This window comes from Chionomys nivalis, chromosome 5, assembly GCF_950005125.1.
Source record: "Chionomys nivalis chromosome 5, mChiNiv1.1, whole genome shotgun sequence".
In the NCBI taxonomy this organism is placed as follows: Eukaryota; Metazoa; Chordata; class Mammalia; order Rodentia; family Cricetidae; genus Chionomys; species Chionomys nivalis.
The window spans coordinates 108,745,474-108,769,346 of NC_080090.1; the positions used below are offsets into that span (position 1 = coordinate 108,745,474).

Sequence of the window (23,873 nt, forward strand, 5' to 3'; positions counted from 1 at the left end):
GACGTGGGATGGTCAGTAGCCAGGACAGGGGCCATATCCCTCAAGAAAAGCCAACTCGCTAATCGCCGATCCTGGCCGAGCTCACCCCGCCGCGGTCCCAAGATCCCAAACCCCGTCCCCAGCCCGCTGGAACCCACCGAGCAATAGGACCGCTCGGGAGCCGCCTGAGCCCTGCAGTCTTGCAGGACCTGGGCGTGGCTTCTCAGAGAGGGAGGCGCCCGGGAGAGCTTACGTCACTCAGGCTCTGGACGTCGATTGGCTGGGGTGCAGTGCGCGGAGCCCGCCAGGGTCTCCGCCCAGCCCCGCAGCTCCTCCTCCTCTCCAGGCCGCTGTGCCCCCCGCTGGCTCGAGAAGGAACCGCTCAGGCCGTCGCCGCCAGCCCAGTGCGGACGCGGAGAAGAGGCGGAAGACGGACTCGCTCGTCGGCTTGCTCCTCCCGCACCCGGCTCCGCAGCAGGCGAGGCGGCCAGGGGCGGAGCCGCCGCGGGCACGCCCCGCCTCCGGCCCGGGAAGACGACGCTGGCCGGCCACCGCCCCCCTCGCCGGCGAGACCCGCCCCCGGCCCGCCCCGCCCCGCCCCGGCGGCATGGAGGGGCAGCGTTCTTGACCGCCGCGCCGCCGCCCGGGCTCTCGGCTCCTCCCGCCGCCCCCCCTCCCTCGCTCGCATGTCCGCGCCGCCTTAGCCGAGGATGCTGAGGATGAAGCTGCCGCCGAAGTCGACGCACCCCAGCGAGTCGACACCCGACGCGGAGGAGCCCGAGGCGGACGCGCGGCCCGGCGCAAAGGCGCCGCCGCGCCGCCGCCGCGACTGCCGCCCGCCGCCGCCCACGGGCCTGTCGCGGGGCCCCCCTCCGCCGCCACCACCGCCGCCGCCGTCGCCGCCCCGGGGGCTCGAGCCGCCTGTTGCTGACGGGCCGACGGCGGGCGCGGGCATGCCGGGCGGCGGCGGGCACGCGGCGGCGCTGCGCGAGCAGGAGCGGGTGTACGAGTGGTTCGGGCTGGTGCTGGGCTCGGCGCAGCGCCTGGAGTTCATGTGCGGGCTGCTGGACCTGTGCAACCCGCTGGAGCTGCGCTTCCTCGGCTCGTGCCTGGAGGACTTGGCGCGCAAGGACTACCACTACCTGCGCGACTCCGAGGCCAAGGCCAACGGCCTCTCGGACCCAGGGTCGCTGACCGACTTCAGAGAACCCGCCGTGCGTTCGCGCCTCATCGTGTACCTGGCGCTGCTGGGCTCGGAGAACCGGGAGGCCGCCGGCCGCCTGCACCGCCTCCTGCCCCAGGTGGACGCGGTACTCAGGAGCCTCCGCGCGACTCGGGCCGAGGGCTCGCGTGGCAGCGTGGAGGACGAGCCGGGTGGCGGTGGCGAGCAGGACGCGAAGAAGGACGGCCTCGGCCCGGAAGGCGGCGGCTGCGCCGAGCTCGGGACTGGAGGCGGGCTTGGCTTCAGGGCCCAGGAGGAACTGCTGCTGCTCTTCACCATGGCTTCGCTGCACCCGGCTTTCTCCTTCCACCAGCGGGTCACCCTGAGGGAGCACCTGGAGAGGCTCCGCAGCGCGCTCCGCGTGGAGCCCGAGGACGCGGAGGTGGAGGCGTGCAACTTTGCGGACTCCAGGGCCCAGGTAAGGCTCGGAGATGCGAACCAGCGGCCCCGCCCTCGGAGGCCCCCGAATCCAGCTGCGACCCCAGCCTCGTGTAGGTGTCCCGGAATAACCACGCCACGGCTCTCGCCATGGCTAACCTCTTCGTTTTCTTGGGCGACTCCTCTCCGGTCACCCTCATACACAAACAAGCCGCCCGCCATAACAGAATGCTCTAGAAGTCTCTACGTGCACGAATTGCCACAGAAGACGGGGAGCTCTGACCCGAGACCTCGGATGAGGAGGCTTGTGGGACATTTTGGGCTTTGAGCATTGTGGGCACTAGGTGCAAGGGAAAAAGGAAGCGCTAGAAGGGCCTGTCATCCGCAGTCTATCCCTGGGTGGGCCGTTTCTTAGTCTGTCAGCCTACTTAAAGTCGCCTTCCTCCTTGTCTATGCCATAAGGGACTTTTCATGCTTAGTGTGTGCCAGTTAAAAAAGTTCGAGTAGGTCTTTTGGCTCCTACTTAGAGAACTTTGTATTCTCAGAAAGAAAAAAAAATCTATGGAGACCTATTAATTGACTGACCTAACACTGGTCATCTGGGTAAAAGGCCTGGCATCGCCTGGCCAAGCCTTTAACAAACTACGAAAAGCTTTCCTAAGGGGCTTGACTTCTGCTTCCAGAGTTGGGTCTGGTAATCATAGGTCTTTACTATAGGCCTTAACGGTGTCTAAAGGAGTTATTTAAACACATATTTAGTACATAGGAATCCACTTGTCGCAAAAATAGAAGAATTTTTACGGAATTTTGAGAGCAGTTTAATTAGGCCCAATGAGCCGGTTAAGGACAGTGACTTAATGGAGGCTGGGGATAGGTTTCAGTTGCAGTAAAACTAGATTAAAAGCTTATTTTTGTGGATCAGGTCTTTTGAAATATATTGATTAGGATGTCAGGCTTTTCCACTTTAAGAAGGGAGATTTCCCTTCCCTCCTTGCTTGAAAGTTAACAATGTGTCTGAAGTCATCCAGTATCCCAGAACTCAAATTGAGCATTGTGATTCACTGATGATTGGATATACCCAAAGACCCAGGGCATTTAGGATCAATCACAAAGGGCCTTCGAGATAACCTAGGCGGAGTGCTTCGTGTTTTTTTTTCCTCATGAGGCTTTTGTGAAGTGACAAGTTCATGTTTTATTATAAACCTTAAAAATCCAGATGTAGTAAAGGTAGTACTTTGCATTTTCTTGGTGATTATAAAATCATACCATCTTGTAGTGTGTAATGATAGTGAAAATTCACCCTTCAGCCTACTCACGAGATAGACCTGAAACGGCACACCACTGAGCTATTAAATTTAGAGAAGCGTGAATTCAAGATCAGGGTGCACCTCTTTTAACACGCTTTCTTGTGACTAAAGATAACCTTGAATTTGGTCTGATGAAAATGCTCACAATGGGACAGTTTACGTGATTCCTTTCGTACTACACCAGCGTGGGTAGTCACTGCAGAATTTTAACTGTCAGGAGTATCCTCCCTTACTTTTAAGGTGAGTGTCCTAAAGCAGACTGGGTTTAGGTATGTGCTAATCAGAGGAATGAGATTTTTTTTTCTTGCCTGCAGTGCATGGCCACCAGTGAATGCTGGGGAGAGTGGACAGACATTGGGCACGCTGCCATTAATTTTAGCACGCCATCACTTCTCGGGAAGTGGGAGCAGGGACTAAATCCTGCAGGGATTTGTGAGTACTACACACGACCCTGGCGCTGTTGCTTAGCACTTGCTTTGGCATACTGAGCATGTTTCCCAGCTGTTGAGGATTGATGAACAAACCGTTGCTGTCTGATGAAACTACGAAGACCCCACCTTTTGGAGGCGGGCGAGTGTCCGTGTGGTCTCCAAGTCCTCCAGCTGACGCTCGCTTCGGCCTTGACGTTTCTGGCCGCCCTCGGGCTGTCACTCTTGCGGCTGCGGTGCAGGTGGGCTGTTTTAGTGTCCAGCCCGCGGTCCAGCCCAGCGGTCGCTCGGCCCTCGGTGACCTAAGCACTCGCAAGGTAGGGCGCGGGCGCGATTCCGCCCGGACAAGGCTGGAGCGCCGGCGGCACGGTCGCGGCCCCAGACAGCGGCCAGGGTGGGCCGCCCCTCCTCCGCCGGGCAAGATGGCGGCCGCGCAGCCCACGTGACGAGGGCTGGCCCGCCCTGCGCCCGAGCCTTGGCCAGGCTTGGTGGTGGAGGTGGAGAACCACGTGGGCCCGGTAAAGGGGAGGTTCGTGGAGGTGCATGCCATTGCCCCGGAAGTAACTTCGGTTACAGGTATGCAGCTTCTCATTGCTTAGGAACCATATTTGTCTTTTATTAGTGTGTGTGACCAAGGGAAGCGTGTTTACCTGCCCTCAGTGGATGAAGAAAAAGAAAATGAACTCTTTAATTTTTTGAAAAGTAAACAGATCTAGAATACTGTACCTAGTTTTATAGTTGTACCTAATAACTATGTAGCGGATTTGTCCAACATTTTTTTAAACCAATGACATTTATGGGTAGAACATGTACTTTAATGCCAGCTTTCTATTCTGTGCCTGAAGGTGACCAAGGCCAGCTCAGTGTCTTGCCATGAGCTTTGTAAGGACTTGATGACTAGTCCACAAGCTATCCCCAGAGAAACAAGTACACGTGTGGTTTTACTCCTAGAAGTGACAATTCGTAGTTTTTAACATGGGATTTATATAATTCTGTACTGTTACATTGCGTTGAAATTTCAGTAGTGGCGTTCCTTTTAGGAGACTTGCACATAAATCTCATTTTCTTCCCAGCTGCAGTAGACTGCCATTAACTTGTCTATGATTCCACAAATAGGCCGAAGAACAACAGTAGGAATGAATGCCCATTAGCCGTGTCCTAGGAAACCTGTGTAGCTCTGTGTTAGAGTTTTTGTAAGTGGAAAATAGCTGAAAATACGTGACGTTAAACAGGCCTCTTCCTGTTATCAGGAAGGTAAACCGTAAAGACTTAGGAACAAACCCCCTTGTAGCTTGAGAGGTATTAGCCTTATTATTAGTTCATTGAAAAGACGTGTATCCTCCCATGTTTGAGTGGTTAAAGGCACTCAGACTATCCATGAGATGCACTGCCTGGTTTTAGGTTTATCCCTTACTAGCAATGCAAAGGTGTAAGCATTGGTTGTCTCCGGAGTCCATAGTGGTAGTTCTTGGAGCTTAAAGAATGGTTGTTTGACCTGACAAATAGTATTAATATTTGAATAAAAGATTAAAATATAAATACTAAGACACTTGATCTGTGTCTTAGTGTCATTTGAACTCATCAAAATTAAGTGACTGTGAGTTCTTTATTTACTAAAATTACTAAATTTACTGGGGGAAACTTGTAAAATTGTTTCTTTTTTTGTAAACATGTAAATTAGCTGTATTGTCTTTGACTGACCAAATATTTCTACTCATTTTGAAATGCAGATTATGTGAATTAAGTTTTGTTGGAGCCTGAGAAATAAAACTCTACAATGAGTTTTAGCAAATTCTACTTCTCCGAGAAAATGAGTTTGTGCCACCAGAGTTCATAGAGAAAGCAGCTACCCAGAAGTTTAGATACCAGGATTCTGTTGCTGTATTAGGCACAAAAAAGCGTTTTAAAGAGAGCTGTAGAAAAGAATAGTGCTTTATTGTTTTTGAGACAGCGTTTCACACATAACCCAGGCTTGCCTCAAAGTGAAAATCCCACTTGCATTGCCTCAGGAATGTGGAATATAGGTATGTGCTATTTCATTGGGTTAGAAATTGTCTTTAAAATTCACCAGGAATACATATTTGTATTGCTTTCAAGGCATTGCTAGAATATATCTTGCTGTGGCGAGTGATGGTCGGAGAGTGGGGCTTGCCTGAGGTTTCCCGTGTTGGACGGTCTTGTTCTAGGAGCAAGCATTTGAACTGGGTCTGCCTCCTGGGTGCTGGAAGGGGAGGGGACAGGTGTAGCACAGCATCTCGAGGTGGAGGTAGGAGCAGGAATAGCCATGTCTTCATGTCAAATGTTTGGCTGCAGCAAAGAGTGAAAGCAGCAGCTGTGGTATAAGAGCTCTTGTTCAAAGAGCCTTTTTACAATCAGGTAGGCACTATTTTAGTTAGCAGATAATTACCAAAATAAAGCACGTGGTTTCCTGTTCAGTGATTTTTCTCCTGGGATGCAGGTGTAGAAGGAACGCAAGTGCTCTTCCTCTGGCTAAGACCACCACACACCTGCGCTGCCTTTCTTGTGGACAGGTTGGTTTTTGTGTGGTAGAGATTTCAGAGAGAGAGACAGACCTGGGAAGAGAGGGCGGGAGCAGCAAAGCATGCTCCAGGAGCTGTTTACGGGGCAAAGGACTAGGATTTGATTCTCAGCACATACATGGCAACCACCTCTAATTTCAGGGGATCTGATGCCCACTTCTGGCCTCCAACGGTACTAGGCACACATGGTGCCCATACATGTGTGCAGATGAAACACACATAAAGTAAGACCTAAGATAAACTACTCCTGAATGAGCACCAAACACTGCTACTGAGCCACTGGTAGGAACCAAAGGTCAAATATTCGCGAGAGCACAGGAACCAAAAGAAATGGCCACCTCCCTTTCACACTGCCCGCGTACAGAGACAGACTAGATTATCACAGGAGCAGAGAACTCTATAAAAGCAGGAAAGCCTTGTTATCAGTGTTCTCAAGAGTCTGTGTCAATTCAGAACTCGACTACCATGTACGTTTTCTTAGAGTTTCGGTACTTCTAGAATTCTTACTACTATTTTTTTTTTTTTTTTTTAGGTTTATTCGAGACAGGGTTTCTCTGTGGTTTTGGAGCCTGTCCTGGAACTCGCTCTTGTAGACCAGGCTGGTCTCGAACTCAGAGATCCGCCTGCCTCTGCCTCCCAAGTGCTGGGATTAAAGGCGTGCGCCACCACTGCCCAGCTCTTACTACTATTTTTTAAAACTTATATAATTGATCTTCCTCGCTAGGTGTTTAAATTGTCATGTATTATAATTTTCTCAGCCATAATTTCTTAAGCCTAGACTTTCAAATATATAGAAGAATTGCTTTAGAGTGGAAGCATTGAACAGTGATTTTCTTTCTTTTTTGTTTTATTTGTACGGAGGCACAAATGGGTGCAGACCCAAAAGTGGTGGTCTACCAGTAGGAGAGGATGTGATTATGAACTGTTGTCTTACTGTTTGGGTAACTGACTATACAGAGCGTCTCCTTCAGTGTTTGAGCTCCAGTGTTTGTGATTGGCATGAGAGGGGGAGTGAAAAGGGGGACGGAAAATACTTTGCTTGTGCTTAGAAAGTTAAAACTTTACTTTGGTCACTGAAATGACCATTCAGAGAAGTCATGTGGGCTTTTTGTGCTTATTATTAATGCAGTCTAAATTGGGATAGTTTTCTACAGTAAAATTGGTTTTTGTTTTGAATGGTCGTGGAGTTTAGAGTCCCACTTCAGAACAAGCCCGACCTGAAGCCGTGCAACGGTAAATAGAAAAGCTCTTGCTTTAGTCACACTGGGGTAAGTGGCTGTGCCCACGGGTGTGCCTAAGTGTGCACCCCGGATACTTTCCCAGCGCTGCATACATTTAACTTCCTGTGCTTCATGGTCAACCACCCCCACACACACTTAAATTGTAAATTTCTGCATGGTTCCAAGAACTCACCTGGACTGAAGGTCAAGCTGTGGCCCTGCTGAGGTGCCTAGAAGGCTGCTGAGACCTGGGTTGTCATGCTTCCTGCTTAGGACTCCTTGATCTTTTTGTGCATTCTCCTCTCCTGGGGTACGATTGTAAAAATGGAGATGGAACATAGGTGTAGGCTAGGGAGGGGGGTGTGCATGTCTAGGTACTTCTGTACCCCTAAGATTGTTCTTGTCACCTCACTCCGAAACACCATGCTGTGGGGATTGTGTTGATTGGCACAGGAGTGAAGCAAACCTTGGCCCTCCTTCTTCATTCCTTCAATAGCCGAGGACTGTTCGGTTCCTGCGTCTTTGGCATTTTGTGTCCAATGTAGAGTGTTTTCCACCTGTACACCTGCCATCTTAATAGCTGACAGTGTTTAGATTGAAGAAGCAGAAGCATGAAGAGATACACAAGGAAAACACCAAGGCCAGTTCGCGGATAAAACCTGCTGCCCTTATTTCCCACTTCTCGCCATAAACTTCTATAATGCATTATTGTGCTACAGCTTTCTTAATGCTTAGTTGAACACATTGTCTCACCCCTCCCCATGGCATGATATCAACATTCTTAATCTCTCTCTCTCTCTCTCTCTCTCTCTCTCTCTCTCTCTCTCTATATATATATATATATATATATATATATATAATTTTTTTTTAATTGAGCTCTACGTTTTTCTCTGCCTCTCCCCTCCCCTTCAACCCTCTTCCATGCTCCCATGGTCCCTATGTTCCCAATTTACTCAGGAGATCTTGTCTTTTTCTACTTCCCGTGTAGATTAGATCCATGTATGTCTCTCTTAGAGTCCTCATTGTTGTCTAGGTTCTCTGGGATTGTGATTTGTAGGCTGCTTTTCTTTGTTTTATGTTTTAAAACCACTTATGAGTGAGTACATGTGATAATTGTCTTTCTGGGTCTGGGTTACCTCACTCAAAACATTGTTTCTAGCTCTATCCATTTGCCTGCAAATTTCAAGCTGTGGTTATTTTTTTCTGCTGTGTAGTACTCCATTGTGTAAATGTACCACATTTTCCTTATCCATTCTTCTGATGATGTTTCCAGGTTCTGACTATGACAAACAATGCTGCTATGGACATAGTTGAGCACATGTCCTGTGGCATGGTTGAGCATCCTTTGAATATATACCTAAAAATGGTATTGCTGAGTCTTGAGGAAGGTTGTTTCCTAATTTTCTGAGAAATTGCCACAATGATATCCAAAGGGGCTGTACCAGCTTGAACTCCCACCAGCAATGCAGGAGTGTTTTCTTTACCCCACAACCTCTCCAACATAAGTGGTCATCAGTGTTTTTGGTCTTGGCCATTCTTACAGGTGTAAGATGGAATCTCAGAGTTGTTTTGATTTTCTTTTCTCTGATGACTAAGGATGTTGAACATTTCCTTAAGTGTCTTTCAGCCATTTTAGATTCCTCTGTTGAGAGTTCTCTGTTTAGGCCTGTACTCCATTTTTATTGGATTATTTGTTCTTTTGATGACCAATTTCTTGAGTTCTTTGTATATTTTGGAGATCAGCCCTCTGTCTGATGTGGGGTTGGTAAAGATGTTTTCCTGTTCTGTAGGCTGCCATTTTGTCTTGTTGACTGTGTCCTTTGCTTTACAGAAGCTTTTCAGTTTCAGGAGGTCCCATTTATTAGTTGTTTCAGTGTCTGTGCTGCTGGAGTTATATTTAGGAAGTGGTCTCCTGTGCCAATATATTCAAGCAACTTCTCACTTTTCTATGAGGTTCAGTGTGGCTGGCTTTATGTTGAGGTCTTTGATCCATTTGGACTTGAGTTTTGTGCATGGTGATAGATATGGGTGTATTTTCATTTTTCTACATGTTGATATCCAGTTATGTCAGCACCACTTGTTAAATATGCTTTCTTTTTTCAATTTGCTATTTTTTTTTTTTTTTGCTTCTTTGTCAAAAATCAGGTGTTCAAAAGTGAGTGGATTAATATCCCGGTTTTGATTCAGTTCCATTTTTCCTCCTGTCTATTTTTATGCCAATACCAGTCTGTTTTTAGTACTGTAGCTCTGTAGTAGAGTTTCAAGTCAAGGATTGTGATGCCTCCAGAAATTCTTTTATTTTACAGGATTGTTTTAGCTATCCTGGGTTTTTTGCTTTTCCATATGAAGTTGAGTACAGTTCTTTTGCTGGGCATTGTGTTGAATATATAGATTGCTTTTGGTAAGATTGCCATTTTTACTATGTTAATTCTGCCTACCCAAGAGCATGGGTGATCTTTTCATTTTCTGGTGTCTTCTTCAGTTTCTTTCTTCAAAGATTTAAAGTTCTTGTCATACAAGTCTTCACCTTGTTTGGTTAGAGTTACTCCGAGATATTTTATGGTATTTGTGACTATTGTGAAGGCTGATGTTTCTCTGATTTCTTTCTTGGTCCATTTATCATCTGTGTACAGGAGGGCTACTGATTTGAGTTAATCTTGTATCCTGCTGCATTACTGAAAAAGTTTATGAATTGTAGAAGTTCCCTGGTAGAATTTTGGGGGTCACTGATGTAAACTTATCACATCAGCAAACAGTAAGAGTTTGACTTCTTTTCCAATTTGTATCCCCTTGATCTCCCTTTGGTGTCTTATTGCTCTAGCTAGGACCTCAAGAACTATATTGAGCCGGGCGGTGGTGGCGCACGCCTTTAATCCCAGCACTCGGGAGGCAGAGGCAGGTGGATCTCTGTGAGTTCGAGACCAGCCTGGTCTACAGAGCTAGTTCCAGGATAGGCTCCAAAGCTACAGAGAAACCCTGTCTCGAAAAACCAAAAAAAAAAAAAAAAAAAAAAAAACTATATTGAATAGATATGGAGAGAGTGGACAACCTTGTCTTGTTCCTGATTTCACTGGGAGTTTCTCTCCATTTAGTTTGATGTTGGCTGGCTGTATATTTCCTTTATTATGTTTAGGCATGTTCCTTGTATCCCTGCTCTCTCCAAGACCTTTATCATGAAGCGATGTTGTATTTTGTCAAAAGCTTTTTCAGCATCTAATGAAATGATCGTGTGGTTTTTATTTTTCAGTTTGTTTATATGGTGGATTACGTTGACAGATTTTTGTATGTTGAATGATCCCTGCATCTCTGCAATGAAGCCAACTTGATCATGGTGGATGATGGTTCTGATTTGTTCTTGGATTCTATTTGCTAGTATTTTATTTAGTATTTTTGTATCAATGTTCATGAGTGAGATTGGTCTGTAATTCTCTTTCTTAGTAATGTTTTTATGTGGTTTGGGTATATCAGGGTAATTGTAGCCTCATAAAGAGTTTGGCAATGTTCCTTCTGTTTCTGTTGTGTGGAACAATTTGAGGAGTATTGGTTTTAGTTCTTTGAAAATTTTGTAGACTTCTGAGCTGAAACCATCTGGTCCTGGGCTTATTTTGGTTGGAAAGCTTTTGATGACTGTTTCTATTTCTTAAGCAGTTATAGGTCTGTTTAATTTGCTTATCTGGTCTTGATTTAATTTTGGTAAGTGATATTTATCCAGAAAGTTGTTCATTTCCTTTAAATTTTCCAATTTTGTGGAATGTAGGTTTTCAAAATATGACCTGATGATCCTCTGTATTTCCTCCGTGTCTATTGTTATGTCCCCCTTTTTATTTCTGATTTTGTTAATTTGGATATTCTCTCTCTGTCTTTTGGTTAGTTTGGATAAAGCTTTGTCTATTTTGTTTTTTTCTCAAAGAACCAACTCTTTGTCTCATTGATTCTTTGTATTGTTTTCTTTGTTTCTATTTTGTTGATTTCAGCTCTCAATTTGATTATTTCCTGCCTTCTAGTTCTCTTAGGTGAACTTGCTTTTTTGTGTTCTAAAGTTTTCAAATGTTCTGTTAATTCAGTAGTGTGGGATTTTTCCAGCTTCTTTATGTAGGCGTTTAGTGCTGTGAACTTTCCTCTTAATACTGCTTTCATTGTGTCCCATAAATTTGGGTATGTTGTGTGGTCATTTCCGTTGAATTTTGGGAAGGCTTTAATTTCTCCCTTATTTCTTCCTTGACCCATTGATGATTCAGGTGAGCATTGTTTAATTTCCATGTGTTTGTGGGCTTTCTGGAATTAGTATTGCTGTTGAATTCTAGTTTTACACCATGGTGATCTGATAAGATACATGGGGTTATTCCTCTTTTTTTTTTTTTTTTTTTTTTGTATTTGCTGAGGTATGTGGTCATTTTTGAGAGGGTTCCATAAGGTGCTGAGAAGAAGGTATATTCTTTTATGTTTGGATGGAATGTTCTATAGATGTCTGTTAAATCCATTTGAGTCATAACATCTGTTAGTTTTCCCTTATTTCTCTGTTAATCTTTTATCATACTGATCTTTCCAGTGGCGAAAGTGGTGTGTTGCACTCTCCCACTATTAGTGTGTGGGGTTTAATGTATAGTTTAATCTTTAGAAGTGTTTCTTTTACATATGAGGATACCCTTGTATTTAGGGCATAGATATTTGTTATTGAGATTCCTCTTGATGGATTTTTCCTGTGACTAATATAAAATGTCTTTCTTTGTCTCTTATGATTAGTTTTAGTTTGAAGTCTATTTTGTTAGATATTAGGATAGCTACAACAGCTTGTGTCTTAGGTCCATTTGATTGGAAATATTTTTCCCAACCCTTTACTCTGAGACAATGTCTGTCTTTGAGGTTGAGGTGTGTTTCTTGTATACAGCAGAAGGATGGATTCTGTTTTCGTATCCAGTCTGTTAGCCTCTGTCTTTTTATAGGTGAGTTGAGTCCATTTATATTAAGGGATATTAATGATCAGTGATTGCTGTCTCCTGTTAGTTTTCGTTGCTGGTGATGTTAATTTGTGCGTTTTTCCCTTATTTGGGATATGTCGTTGTGAGATCATCAGTTGTCTGTATTTTTGTTGATGTAGCCAACTTCCTTGGGTTGGAGTTTTTCTTCTAGTACTTTGTGTTGTGCTGGGTTTGTGGCTAGGCATTGTGTAAATCTTTTTTTGTCATAGAATATTTTGTTTTGTCCTTTGTTGATTGAAAGTGTTGCTGGGTGTAGTAATCTGGGCTGGCATCTGTGGTCTTTTAATGTCTGCAAAAGGCTTGACCACGACCTTCCGGCTTTCATTGTCTTCAGTGAGAAGTCAGGTGTAATTCTGATAAGTCTGCCTTTATATGTTACTTGGCCTTTTCTTTTGCAGCTCTAAATATTCTTTCTTTAATTTTATGTTTAGTGTTTTGATTATTATGATAAGGGGACTTTTTTTTTTTTTGGTCCAGTCTATTTGATGTTCTGTAAGTTTTTATCTTTAGAGGCATAATTTTCTTTAGGTTGGGCAAGTTTTTTTTTTTTATGATTTTGTTGAATATATTTTCTGTGCTTTTGAGTTGAACTTACCCTTCTATACCTATTATTCTTAGATTTGGCCTTTTCATGGTGTCCCGTATTTCCTGGATATTTTGGGTTAAGCTTTTGTTAGATTTAATGTTTTCTTTGGTGAGTCTTTTTTCTCTATTGTATCTTCAGCACTTGAGATTCTCTCTTCTATCTCTTGTATTCTGTTTCTATATTTTCCTTGGCCTGTGTCTTCTTTATTGTCACTACTTCAGTTTTCAAGACTTGAATCGTTTCTTTCATATGTTTGATTGCTTTTTCTTGATTTTCTTTGAGGGATTTGCTTATGTCTTCCAATTTTTTGTTTGCCTTTTCCTCCATTTCTTTGAAGGAATTTCTCAGTTCCTTTTCAAGAGTCTGAAACATTCTCCTGAAGTCATTTTTTAGGTCATTTTTTTTCTGCTTCATCTATATTTGGTTCTTCAAGTCTTGGTGTTGTGGTGTCTCTTGATTTTACTGGTGTTGTGTTGCTCTTTGTGATGTTGCCTGTGTTCTTGTCTACTCATCTTTTCCTCTAATGGGTATGGTTGGGGCTGAATGTGATTCTGGTGATCAGTCTTCTAATCTTCTAGGTGCCAGTGGATCCAAGACTCAGATGGTTGTTCCTCGTGGTACAGTCAGTGCCACAGTTCTAGTTGACCCGTTGGTCACTCTGTGTTCCTGGAGATGGCTCAGTGCTCCTTGGGTGTGCTCTGCTCCCTTGGAGTTTGCGGTCTAAGGCCTGCTCTGGTCTAGGTTGCCAGCTCAGACCTGTTTCTGTAAATGTCCCTGGTCTGGATCTGCTCCTGCAGAGGTCTCTGGCTTGGGGTTGGTCCTGCAAAGGCCTCTGACTCTGATCTTCTCTCTTGGAGGTCCCCAACTCGGGTGCTCCCGGACCTGCAGAGGTCCTAGCTCAGGGCTACTCCCTCAGAAGTCCCAGATTCACACCATGACCCGCAGCAGTCTCTGGCCCACTTGCTCAGCAATTGCTTCCCTATACCTGCTCCTGTGGAGTTCACTGACTCAGTTCTGCCTCCGCAAATATCCCTGTTCTGGATCCGCTCCTGCTCCTGTGGAGCTTGCTGTCTCAGTCCTGCTCTGGCCTAGGTCACTGTCCCAGTCCTGCTTCCACAAATGCTCCTGCTCCCATGGAGTTCACCATCCCAGGTGCTTTGGCCCAGGTTGCTGGCTCAGTCCTGCTCTTGTGGAGTTTGCTGCCTCAGACCTGCTCTAGCAAAGGTCACCAGTTTTAATTTTTCAGTTAGTAAGTGTACAGAGTCCCCCATAGTGACAGTTTCCCTGCTATGTTGTTCCCCTCCAGCCTGCATACTTTGCCATTGTTATCCCAAGTATCATGTTAAGAATAATATACATATAACAAAGCTGTTGTGGCCTTGTCTGGTGTGGACTGTTAGAGCAGAGTGTATGTAGTTCATAAATACCTCCCATACGCTCTTCAGTCAAGCTTTAAAGTGGCCGTTTCTGCCACCCCCTTGCTGAATCATCTGTGATCCAAATTTCTAGTTAATAAGCCACCAGAAAGACTCCATAGTCATAGCAGACCTCCATATCATGCCTGTTCTGAGATGTGTCCATTTTATGGTTACAGCTCAATTAAGATACAAGATGTGCTTTTCTTAATCTGGAACTTGCTTGTGTCAGATGCTGTGGGTTAATTCTCAAAACTTTGCCTTTGGTTGAGCTTAGATTAGACTATTCTTGCCTCTTGTGTCATAGTTGCTATAGAACCGAAACTTCTGCTTGGCCGATTTCCTCCACAAAGGTGGGAACCAGAACTTAATGGGGAGGTAGATGTCATTCCTATATAGACAGTGACATCAATCATCATGGCATCTTTCCTCCACTGAATGTCATGGTATGTGATATGTGCAGACGGAGGCAGCATGACCGACAGCCTTTCCCATTTGGTGATAATAAACTCCACAATTATGTTCTTCATAGCTCTTTGTGAATTTTAGAAACAGTTTCTAAATTCAGTCTGAACAGTTTCACAGTACTGGCAAAACTGCTGAGCCTTGAGGATAAGAAATGGTTTGCAGGTATTTTATGGTTGGTGGACTTGGGTCCTAATTTATTAAACAGGTTGCTGCATAGACTCTCTCGTACTTACAATTCAGCCCATTTCACTTCATTTTGGGGCAGAATCTTGCTAAGTTGCTGGTCAGGCCTTGAACCTGAGCTCCTTGTGCTTCAGCCTCCTGTACAGCTAGGATTACAGGTGTGTGCCGCCGTGGCCAACAATTTTGTTCTTAAAAGTAACTTTTCAGATTTGTGATTTTGGTTGTGAAGCAAACTACTTCCCCATGGTTTGAATATGATGCTTGTGGAAGCAGTGTTATTAATTAACTGTGGTAAGGTATTGTAACAACATTTGCTGCTTTACTCTTTTTTTTTTTTTTTTTTTTTTTTTTTTGGTTTTTCGAGACAGGGTTTTGCTGTGGTTTTGGAGCCTGTCCTGGAACTAGCTCTTGTAGACCAGGCTGGTCTCGAACTCACAGAGATCTGCCTGCCTCTGCCTCCCGAGTGCTGGGATTAAAGGCGTGCGCCACCACTGCCTGGCAGCTTTACTCTTTTTAAGAGTATTTGGTGGCATTGACTTCTTCAACTCTTCTCCCCTTATTTTGGACAATAACCATTCTGTTAGATGTAAAGTGATCTCATTGTGCTTTGATTTGCATTTTTTATAGAAATTTGTTGCATTTTTTCATTTGTTTACATTTGCAGGTATATAGTTTTAAACTGAAATCGTATTTTGGCTGCTGTAAGAAACGGAGTAAGGGTGGAGAAATGGGTCAGTGGTTAAGAGTACATACTGTTCTTTTTGTCTTGTCTTGTTCTTCGTCTTCGTCTTCGTAGTCTTCTTAGCCGCTAAAGGAGGACGCAAGACACAACAAAACCGACGCGGTGCGCGAGGTTTATTGTGGTGTGCAGGAGAGAAGGGGAAAAAGAGAGTGAACAGACGTTTCAGCCTTTTAAAGGGTCCCCCACATGCGTGCGTCAAACGCCACGTTCTGCGCAGCCTATGTGTGGAATGCTAGGGGCTCCTGGGAAATGTAGTTCCCCAGGCGAGCTAAGCTCAGGGGCCTTCTGGGGAATAACATTCCCACCCTTTTTAATTTATTAAAAATCTGGGGGGTTGAGAGTCTTAATGGGTAGGGAATAGAGGCGTAGCTCCGTCTCATAACTGCTTCCTGCTGACTTTGGGTGTCGAGGGGTCTGGGGAGTATCGATTGTCCTGGTGATGTCCTGTTGATCATGTCCTGTCCGCTGATGTTCTGAGGTGGCTGATTGAAGGAATCGCATCTGTCTGGCTTTTGGGTAGCTGGGCAGTCGTTAAGGTGCTAGAAAACAAAAGTCGCATTAGTAGAGAAGAAAAGGGGAGGTTTGGGAAATTAAAGAGGAGATTTTGGGAAATTAAAGGGGAGATTTGGGGTGAGGGGGCTTTGGGAGGTTTGGGGTTAAGAATGATAAAAAATTGAATGGTACTTATTCCATTAATGATCCGTTTGGGCCTGCTTCGTTCAGGTGGGTCGGGATGGCTTCTTGGAGCTTAAATGAAATGTCTTAAAAGAAATAAATTCTTAACCATGTATGATGTTTTGGGCATTACCTTAACATCTGGGAGACACTGCTGCAGTCAGTGACGAACCTGTTGTGTCAAGGAACTTTGTTAAGAATTTGCTTACCACCTGAACCTTTGGCTCCGTGTCTGATGATGATTCCTGTAACGACAGCTGAGTAGTTATTCAGAAATTTAGAAAAAGAGGGTTGAGTGAAAGATAGGATCTCTACTTTCCTTGGACTGGAGTCCTCTGGAACTTAAGAGAACAAGGTCCTGTCTGGGTTACCATGTATGAGGGATTGTCTTGAGCTGGAGGAGTAGACAGTTTAAGATGTGACAGGTGAATCCAGTAAGGAATTCCCTCAAGCTTAGCAGCTGTGGGAGTCAAAAGAATTACTCTGAGGGGACCGTGCCATTTAGGGGAAAAGGGTGAGGGACATTGACCTGGGGGGGGAAATAATACCTGATCTCCTATTTTAATTGGCGGTGGACATGGATTAGCACATGGTTGAGGTAATGAGTGGTCGGTAAAATCCCACAGTAGCGAGCGTAGATGGGTTAGTAGTGGCGTGAGCAGGTGATCAGGAAGGGGGGAGGTTTTAGGTGGGAGGCCGGGGGTTAGAATGGGCCGCCCATACATGAGTTCGAAAGGTGAGATAAAAGGGGACTTTTTGAAAGGGCTCTAAGCCTGAGGAGGGCCAGAGGTAGGAGTCTTACCCAGTCGAGGTGAAGTTCCTGGGACATTTTTACAAGGGCGTCTTTTAAAGAACAGTTAGTCCGTTCTACCTTACCTGAAGACTGAGGGTGGTATGAGATATGGAAATGCCAGGGAATGTTAAGAGCCTTGGACAGGTTTTGAGAGATCTGGGAAGTGAATTCAGGGCCATTATCTGATTGAAGAGAGGTTGGAATTCCAAACCGGGGAATGATTTCTCGGAGAAGAACATCGGAAACTGTCTGGGCTCTCTTGTTGGTGGTGGGGAAGGCTTCAACCCACCCAGACATTGTATCCACCAAAACCAGGAGATATTTAATTCTTTTGACTGTGGGCATATGAGTAAAATCCAGCTGCCAGTCAGTTCCCGGAAGGGAGCCCCTGGCCTGGTGAGTAGGAAAAGGGAAGTTACGGTATTTGGTCTTGGGATCTGACTTCTGGCAGATCTGACAGGAGGCAGTGATAGCCTTTAGGAACCTGATATCCTCAGGGGTGGGTTGGAGGTGAGCCCTAACAAAATGAAGTAGAGCTTTGTTATTAGGATGAAAGAGCTGATGTAGGTAGGACAGGATCTGTTGGGTGTCAGGAGGTGTCTGTGACTGTAAGAACTCCCTGAGATGACTGAGATAGATCTGGGCTCTGGAGTGCTGCTGTCTTAGCTGCTCTGTCAGCCCGATTATTTCCCTTGGAAACAATGGAACTGTCGGACTGGTGAGACCGACAGTGAATAATTCCTATAGCTTTAGGGAGATGGGAGGCTTTTAACAGGTTCATAATATAACCTGAGTTAGTTATGGATCCTCCTTTTGTCGTAAGACGCCCACGCTCCTTTCAGATAGCCACATGGGACAGGAGGATATGAAATGCATACTTAGAGTCTGTGTAAACATTTAAAGATTGTCCCTCAGCTAACTGAAAGGCACGGGTGAGAGCTATCAGCTCAGCCTGCTGGTTAGTAGTATGGGCTGGGAGTGCCCCTGCCTTGACTATCTCTGTATCTGATACTATGGCATAGCCTGCTCTACGGGTCCTATCACATAAAAAGGAGCTGCCATCTGTGTACCAGGTATAAGTGGCCTGGGACAGTTTGCCCTCCTGTATATGTGAGGGGTGGGGCAGTAGATCATCTAAGGTCTCTATGCAGGAGTGGGATGGGGAATCATTAACATTAGGTTGAGGTAGAAGATTTGAGATATTAAGGGGTGGACAGCATTGAAAGGTAAGGCTGGCATCTTCTACCAGCGCCACCTGGAGGGAAAGGACTTGGGAAGGGGGTAGGGTTTGTAAGCCTTTGTAAGTTAAGAGGTTGGACAGATTATGGTGAGAGAAGACTGTGGTGGGTGCCCCAAAGGTTAGTTTCTTTGACTCATGAATAAGCTCAGCAGCTGCCAAAGCACGTATGCAGGGTGCCCAGCCCCGAGTGGTGAGGTCCATCTTCTTTGACAGGTATGCTACAGGCACAAGAGAAGGTCCCAATTGACGTCCTAAGACCCCAAGGGCCTATCCCTCCTTTTCTGCTACATAAAGAGAGAAAGGACGAGTTAAGTCCAGAAGATGAAGAGGTGGAGCCTGGATAAGGGCCCGTTGGAGTCTCTGGAAGGGTTTGGTAACAGGGTGGAGAAGGGGCTCATGCAGGGAGCTGAGAGCTGCTTCGTATAGGGGAAGGGCAAGGAGAGAAAAGGAGGGGATCCAGGAACGCAGGAAACCGGCCACTCCCAGGAACGATAAAACCTCTTCTTTGGTGGAAGGAACTGCAAGAGATTGAATTGGTTTTTTTCTGTCCAGAGTGATAGCCTTTTGGGTTGGGGTTATGGCTAATCTCAAATACGTTACCTGAGTGGTGGACAATTGAGCCTTAGAAGGTGAGACTCTATAGCCCCTTTTGGATAGGAAATTTAATAGGGCTGCGGTGTCTGTCTTGCTGATCTCAAAAGACGGGCTGCATAGGAGAATGTCGTCTACATATTGAATTAGTTTTGATTTATGGAGAGACAGTGAAAGCAGATCAGAGGCCAAAGCCTGGCCATAGAGGTGTGGGCTGTCCCGGAATCCCTGGGGAAGGACTGTCCAGGTGAGCTGCGTGGAAAAATTAGTGTCAGGATCAGTCCAAGTGAAAAGGCAAAGATGTTTTGAGATTGAGGGCTGAGGGGAATGGAGAAAAAAGCATCCTTGAGGTCTAGAACTGAGAAGTGAGAGGTTCCTGGAGGAATGTTAGACAGAAGGGTAAGGGGATTAGGGACGACTGGGTGAAGAGGAACAACAGCAGAGTTAATAAGCCAGAGGTCCTGAACCAAACGATAAGTTCCATTAGATTTTTTTAACAGCCAGTATAGGGGTATTAAAGGGGGAGGTGGTGCTGCCGAGCAGCCCTTTCCTCAAAAGGTCAGAGATACTAGGCTTAAGTCCTCTGAGGTTCTGGGAAGAGAGGAGTACTGAGCTTGAGTAATATACTTGGTAGGGTTTTGTAACTGAATAACAGTGGGGGAATGGTGTTTAGCTACAGTGGGATTTTGGGTGTCCCACACCAGAGGATCCACTTGGGAGGCTGGAAGAGGAAAAGACGTGTTACTGTCAGAAGGTTGGGGGGCCAGGAGAAGAAGCTGTGTCCCTGACGAATCTAGAATAAAGCGAATGGGGGGAGTGAAAGAAATGGAGGCTCCAACCTTAGTTAAAAGGTCCCTCCCCATAAGGGGTACTGGACAAGTTGGCATAACTAAGAATGAATGAGTGAGAAAAATACCTCTAAACACACAATTGAGTGGTGGAGTCTGTTGAGGTAAATAAGGCTGTCCCCCTACCCTGACAATAGGGGAACTTGAAGGAGAGGTTGGCCCCCAGAATTCCCTCAGAACCGAATACGTTGCTCCAGTATCCAAGAGGAACGAGATGAGCCGTCCTGACACAGTGAGAAGTACCCGTGGCTCCTGATTGCAGATGACAGTGGCAGTCGGGTCGTTAGGGGAGGAGCCCGGGCACCTTCAGTCATCCAGGGCCAAGCCCAATAGGTCAACTTGGGCATTTTTAGGGTCTAATGTCTCCATGCCACCAAGCACAAGAGGACAATCTACAGACCAGTGACCTTCCCTCTGACACCTTGGACAAGGTCCCCTAGGACTTCGTTGGGGATTAGGGCATCCTCGGACCCAATGACCCGCCTTACCACACTTGAAGCACGGACCCGGTGGTTCACGCACCCTGGGAGGTGGGGGAGCAGCACGAACGGGACGAGATGGGTAGTCTGTCACCTCGGTCGGTTGAGCAGCCGCGGCTATCACATGGCAGTGATTGCGAGCTTTGTCGTGTTGTGCATGATACACTTTGAAAGCTGTCTCCAGGACTTCTGCCTGTGGGGTTAAAGGGCCCTTCTCCAAACGCCTGAGCTTGGCCTTGATGTCTGAATAACATTGATTAAAAAAATGAGTCATTAGTAACTGTCTGCCCTCCGGGGATTCTGGGTCCAAGTTCGTGAACTGCAAAAGGGCTTTCGTAAGGCGTTCCAAAAATGCAGAAGGATTTTCCTTCGTATCCTGGATAATCTCTGAAAGTTTAGAATAATTTACAGGCTTGAGGGCAGCCTTACGGAGGCGGAGGCCCGTGAGGAGAGAAGTTAAAAATCGGTCCCTGGCCAAAACCCCACCCGGACTGTTACAGTCCCAGTGTGGTTCTTGGTCTGGGACTGCCTCTGCCCCCGGAGGGTGGGAGGCTAGAGTTTGGTGAACTTCGTCCGCATGTTGTCTGGCCTGTTCCCAGACCCGCTGGCGCTCCTTGGGAAGTAAGTTATTAGACAGAATCATAAAAATGTCGTGGAAAGTAAGGTTGTAGGATTGGGTAATATATTGAAATTCTTTTATAAAAGTGGTAGGATTAGATGTATAGGACCCAAGTAATTTGGCTATATGGGAAAGTTCCGACAGGGAAAACGGAACATGAACCCTAACCAATCCATCTGCACCAGCCACCTCCTGCAGCAGCAGGATGGCAGCAGGCTTGGCTTGGCTTGGCTAGGATTAGGCTCCGTGGCGGCACGTGAACGCGTGAGCGGAGGAGTGAAGGAGGGTGCCAGGGCAAGACGTCCGGCGCGAGAGGAAGGGGAACTTGGCGGGGCTTTGGAAGACCGAGGAGGTGGAATAGGGCGGGAGGGAGACGGGGAGGATGAACCTGAAGAGGCTTCTGATGACCTGTATGACCTACGACGAGGAGAGGGGGAGTGGGAGGAGGCGGAGCCGGATGGAGCCAGATGGAGACCTGCTGGCAGAAGAAGGGTGTTTAAGTGAGACTCTTTTAGATTTGGAGTAGGATTTGTGTGGGGTCTCCGGGGACCTAGAAGGAGAAAGGTGAGGTGAGGTTCTCTTATGCCTGGACCTGGAAGATTTACATGGGACTTCCGGAGACCTAAAACTGGAAGGTTTACGTGAGGTGTCATAGTGAGAAAGCTCAGGTGAGGGCTTTGTATGCCTGGAAGAAACTTTGGAAGAAGAAGGCTTAGGTGAGGTGTCGCTTGACCGGGCAGAGCGGGAGGAGGTGGCTCTCCGAGACCGGGGGGGGGGGTGTGTGTGTGGAGGTTCATCTGTGGGGTCCATGGCAGGAGCAGAGGGTTCCTAGAGGGATGGCATTGCTAAGAACATGTGGGCAGGTGAACAGTGAGCGGCAGCGGAGGGGTCAGATTTAAGGGCCATGTAAAAGAACACCATTATGTACATCATTTCTTTCCACTTAGCTGAACGGTGGCAATAGTTAGCTAACTCCCATAGAATAGCGGGTTTGAAGGACCCATGAGGAGGCCATTTGAAATTTCCATGTAACGAATATTTTGGCCATGTTTTTGAGCATAGACAGATGAGTGTAGATAACTTAACGGAAGGAATTAGGGCGTGAGGCTGAAGAGCTTCCAAAAGCTGTCCTAGGGGAGAGGATGGGGGAACTGTTTTTGAAGGCTTAGCACCCATGGCTAGAACCGTGGAAACACCCGCAAAGGCACCCAAAAGATGCCACGAACACTGGCAAGCCCTGGACACAGGCGTCCGAGTGACCAGGGGGCAGTGTTATAGCCTGACTGAATCGACTCTAGCCTCCGACGGGAGACGAAATCCCGGACAGGAGGGAAACTGTCAGGCCAGGAGGCCGCCTGTTGTAGCCAATGTGCTCACACTGTAGTGAGCCCGTATGTAAAGAGGATAGAAAAAGAGCAGAAAGAAGAGGTAAGAACTGGAAGCTACGAGCTTCCAGGCACGGGTGAAAACACAGGTTCAGCTGAGGGTGGAAGGCCGGGGATGGGGGGGGTGGTGAGTGTTAGCACCCCTACCCAGGACACGCCAGAGAAAGCACGGGTCCCACCGAGGGTGGAAGGCCGGGGGTGGGGGGTTTGGGGGGCGGTGAGTGTTAGCACCCCTACCCAGGACACGCCAGAGAAAGCACGGGTCCAGCCGGACAATCTCCAGGTGAGAGGGGCAGTTCAGCTAGCCGGAAGGGAAAACTCATGATTGAGCTGGTGGTGGTCGTGGGGCCGCAGATGGACTACGTGGGTCTCGTTGTGGAGCGGTCCTTGGTCCTGACCGTGCTCCGGGCAAAGCCGAAGCTCTGGCCCTGAGCAGAGATCCGGGGCAGGCGGGTCTCCCGAGTCGTTAGGCACCAATGTTCTTCTCTTCTTTTGTCTTGTTCTTCGTCTTCTTAGTCTTCTTAGCCGCGAAAGGAGGACGCAAGACACAACAAAACCCACCTGGCGCGCGAGGTTTATTGCGGCGTGCAGGAGAGAAGGGGAAAAGCAAACAGATGGCGTTTCAGCCTTTTAAAGGGTCCCCCACGTGCGTGCGTCAAACGCCACGTTCTGCGCCTGTGCAGCCTTTGTGTGGAATGCTAGGGGCTCCTGGGAAATGTAGTTCCCCAGGCGAGCTACGCTCAGGGGCCTTCTGGGGGAATAACACGTACTGCTCCTTCAGAGGACCCGGGTCACTGTAACTCTAGGAATGTCTTAGACCTCTGGCCTCTTCAGGCCCCTGTTGTTATGTGCACGTACCCATGCATAACAGACATGTAGTTAAAAATAAAATCGGAAGAAATAAAAAGAAAAAGAAGTGATTGAAACTGAAAGATTCTTTCAGGTAATAGCTGTTTGGGAAGATTGGAACGCTTCATTTCTGCTTTTTTTTATGGTACTGGAGATGAAACCTAGGACCTTGCACTTACTAAGCATGTACTCTGCCATTGAGCCATATTGCCAGCACTGTGTTGCTATTAATTTTTTTAAAGTACTTGGAAAGGTGTTGAATTTTTTTTTTTTTTTTTTTTTGATTTTCGAGACAGGGTTTCTCCGTAGCTTTTGGTTCCTGTCCTGGAACTAGCTCTTGTAGACCAGGCTGGATTCGAACTCAAACCCTGTCTGGCAAATGCTGGCTGCAAGAAAGAATTATATGATCTGAGTTAGGATAAATATGAGTTTATTGTTAAAAATTGATAATATAATTAGTAGCATCTGTGAGGCCAAATGTGTCAGCCGTTGGCACTGAAGAGATCCGTGCTTTCCTCACCACAGGGTGCTTTATAAACACTCCTAGTGCCTTGGGTGTCTGGAAGGTGGATGTAAGGCTTAGTTCCCAAGAGTATTTAATGGAGTTTATTCACATAAGTAGAATTGTCAGCTAGAATCCCACACTCATTGTCAAGACTAGTTTGGGGCATTGGACAGCAGGATGATACCTTCCATGATCCTTGGAAGTTTAAAGCCCTCTATTTGTCATTACACAATTGAAAAGTCAGTGCGTTATTGACTGTGTTTGGCTCTTGAGAGACAAGTGGCCTTGATATGAGTGGTATTTGAGTGTTATTGAGGTTCTGGGTGAGAGGAGGGGGTAAGGTTTTAGGATAGAGAAATGACAGGGCTATTTTCTGGTTTTTGGCTTACCCACCATCTTATAATAACAACATAACATAACACTGCTTTAATTCGGGAGAGCT

At 46.6% G+C, this 23,873-nt stretch overlaps 1 protein-coding gene across 8 annotated transcripts in view; it reads left to right on the forward strand.

Moving 5' to 3' along the window:
- Nucleotides 1–605: 605 nt before the first annotated feature.
- The window catches only part of Zcchc2 (zinc finger CCHC-type containing 2), a 55,188-nt gene continuing 31,920 nt past the window's right edge, over nt 606–23,873 (forward strand). For all 8 annotated transcript variants that reach the window (XR_009057146.1, XM_057770050.1, XM_057770052.1 and 5 more), the window contains exon 1: nt 606–1,619. Coding sequence is in view for 7 of the 8 variants with exons in the window: in XM_057770050.1 (XP_057626033.1) it covers nt 690–1,619 (930 nt within the window). In the remaining variant the exon portion in view is untranslated. The remainder of the gene's footprint in view (nt 1,620–23,873) is intronic.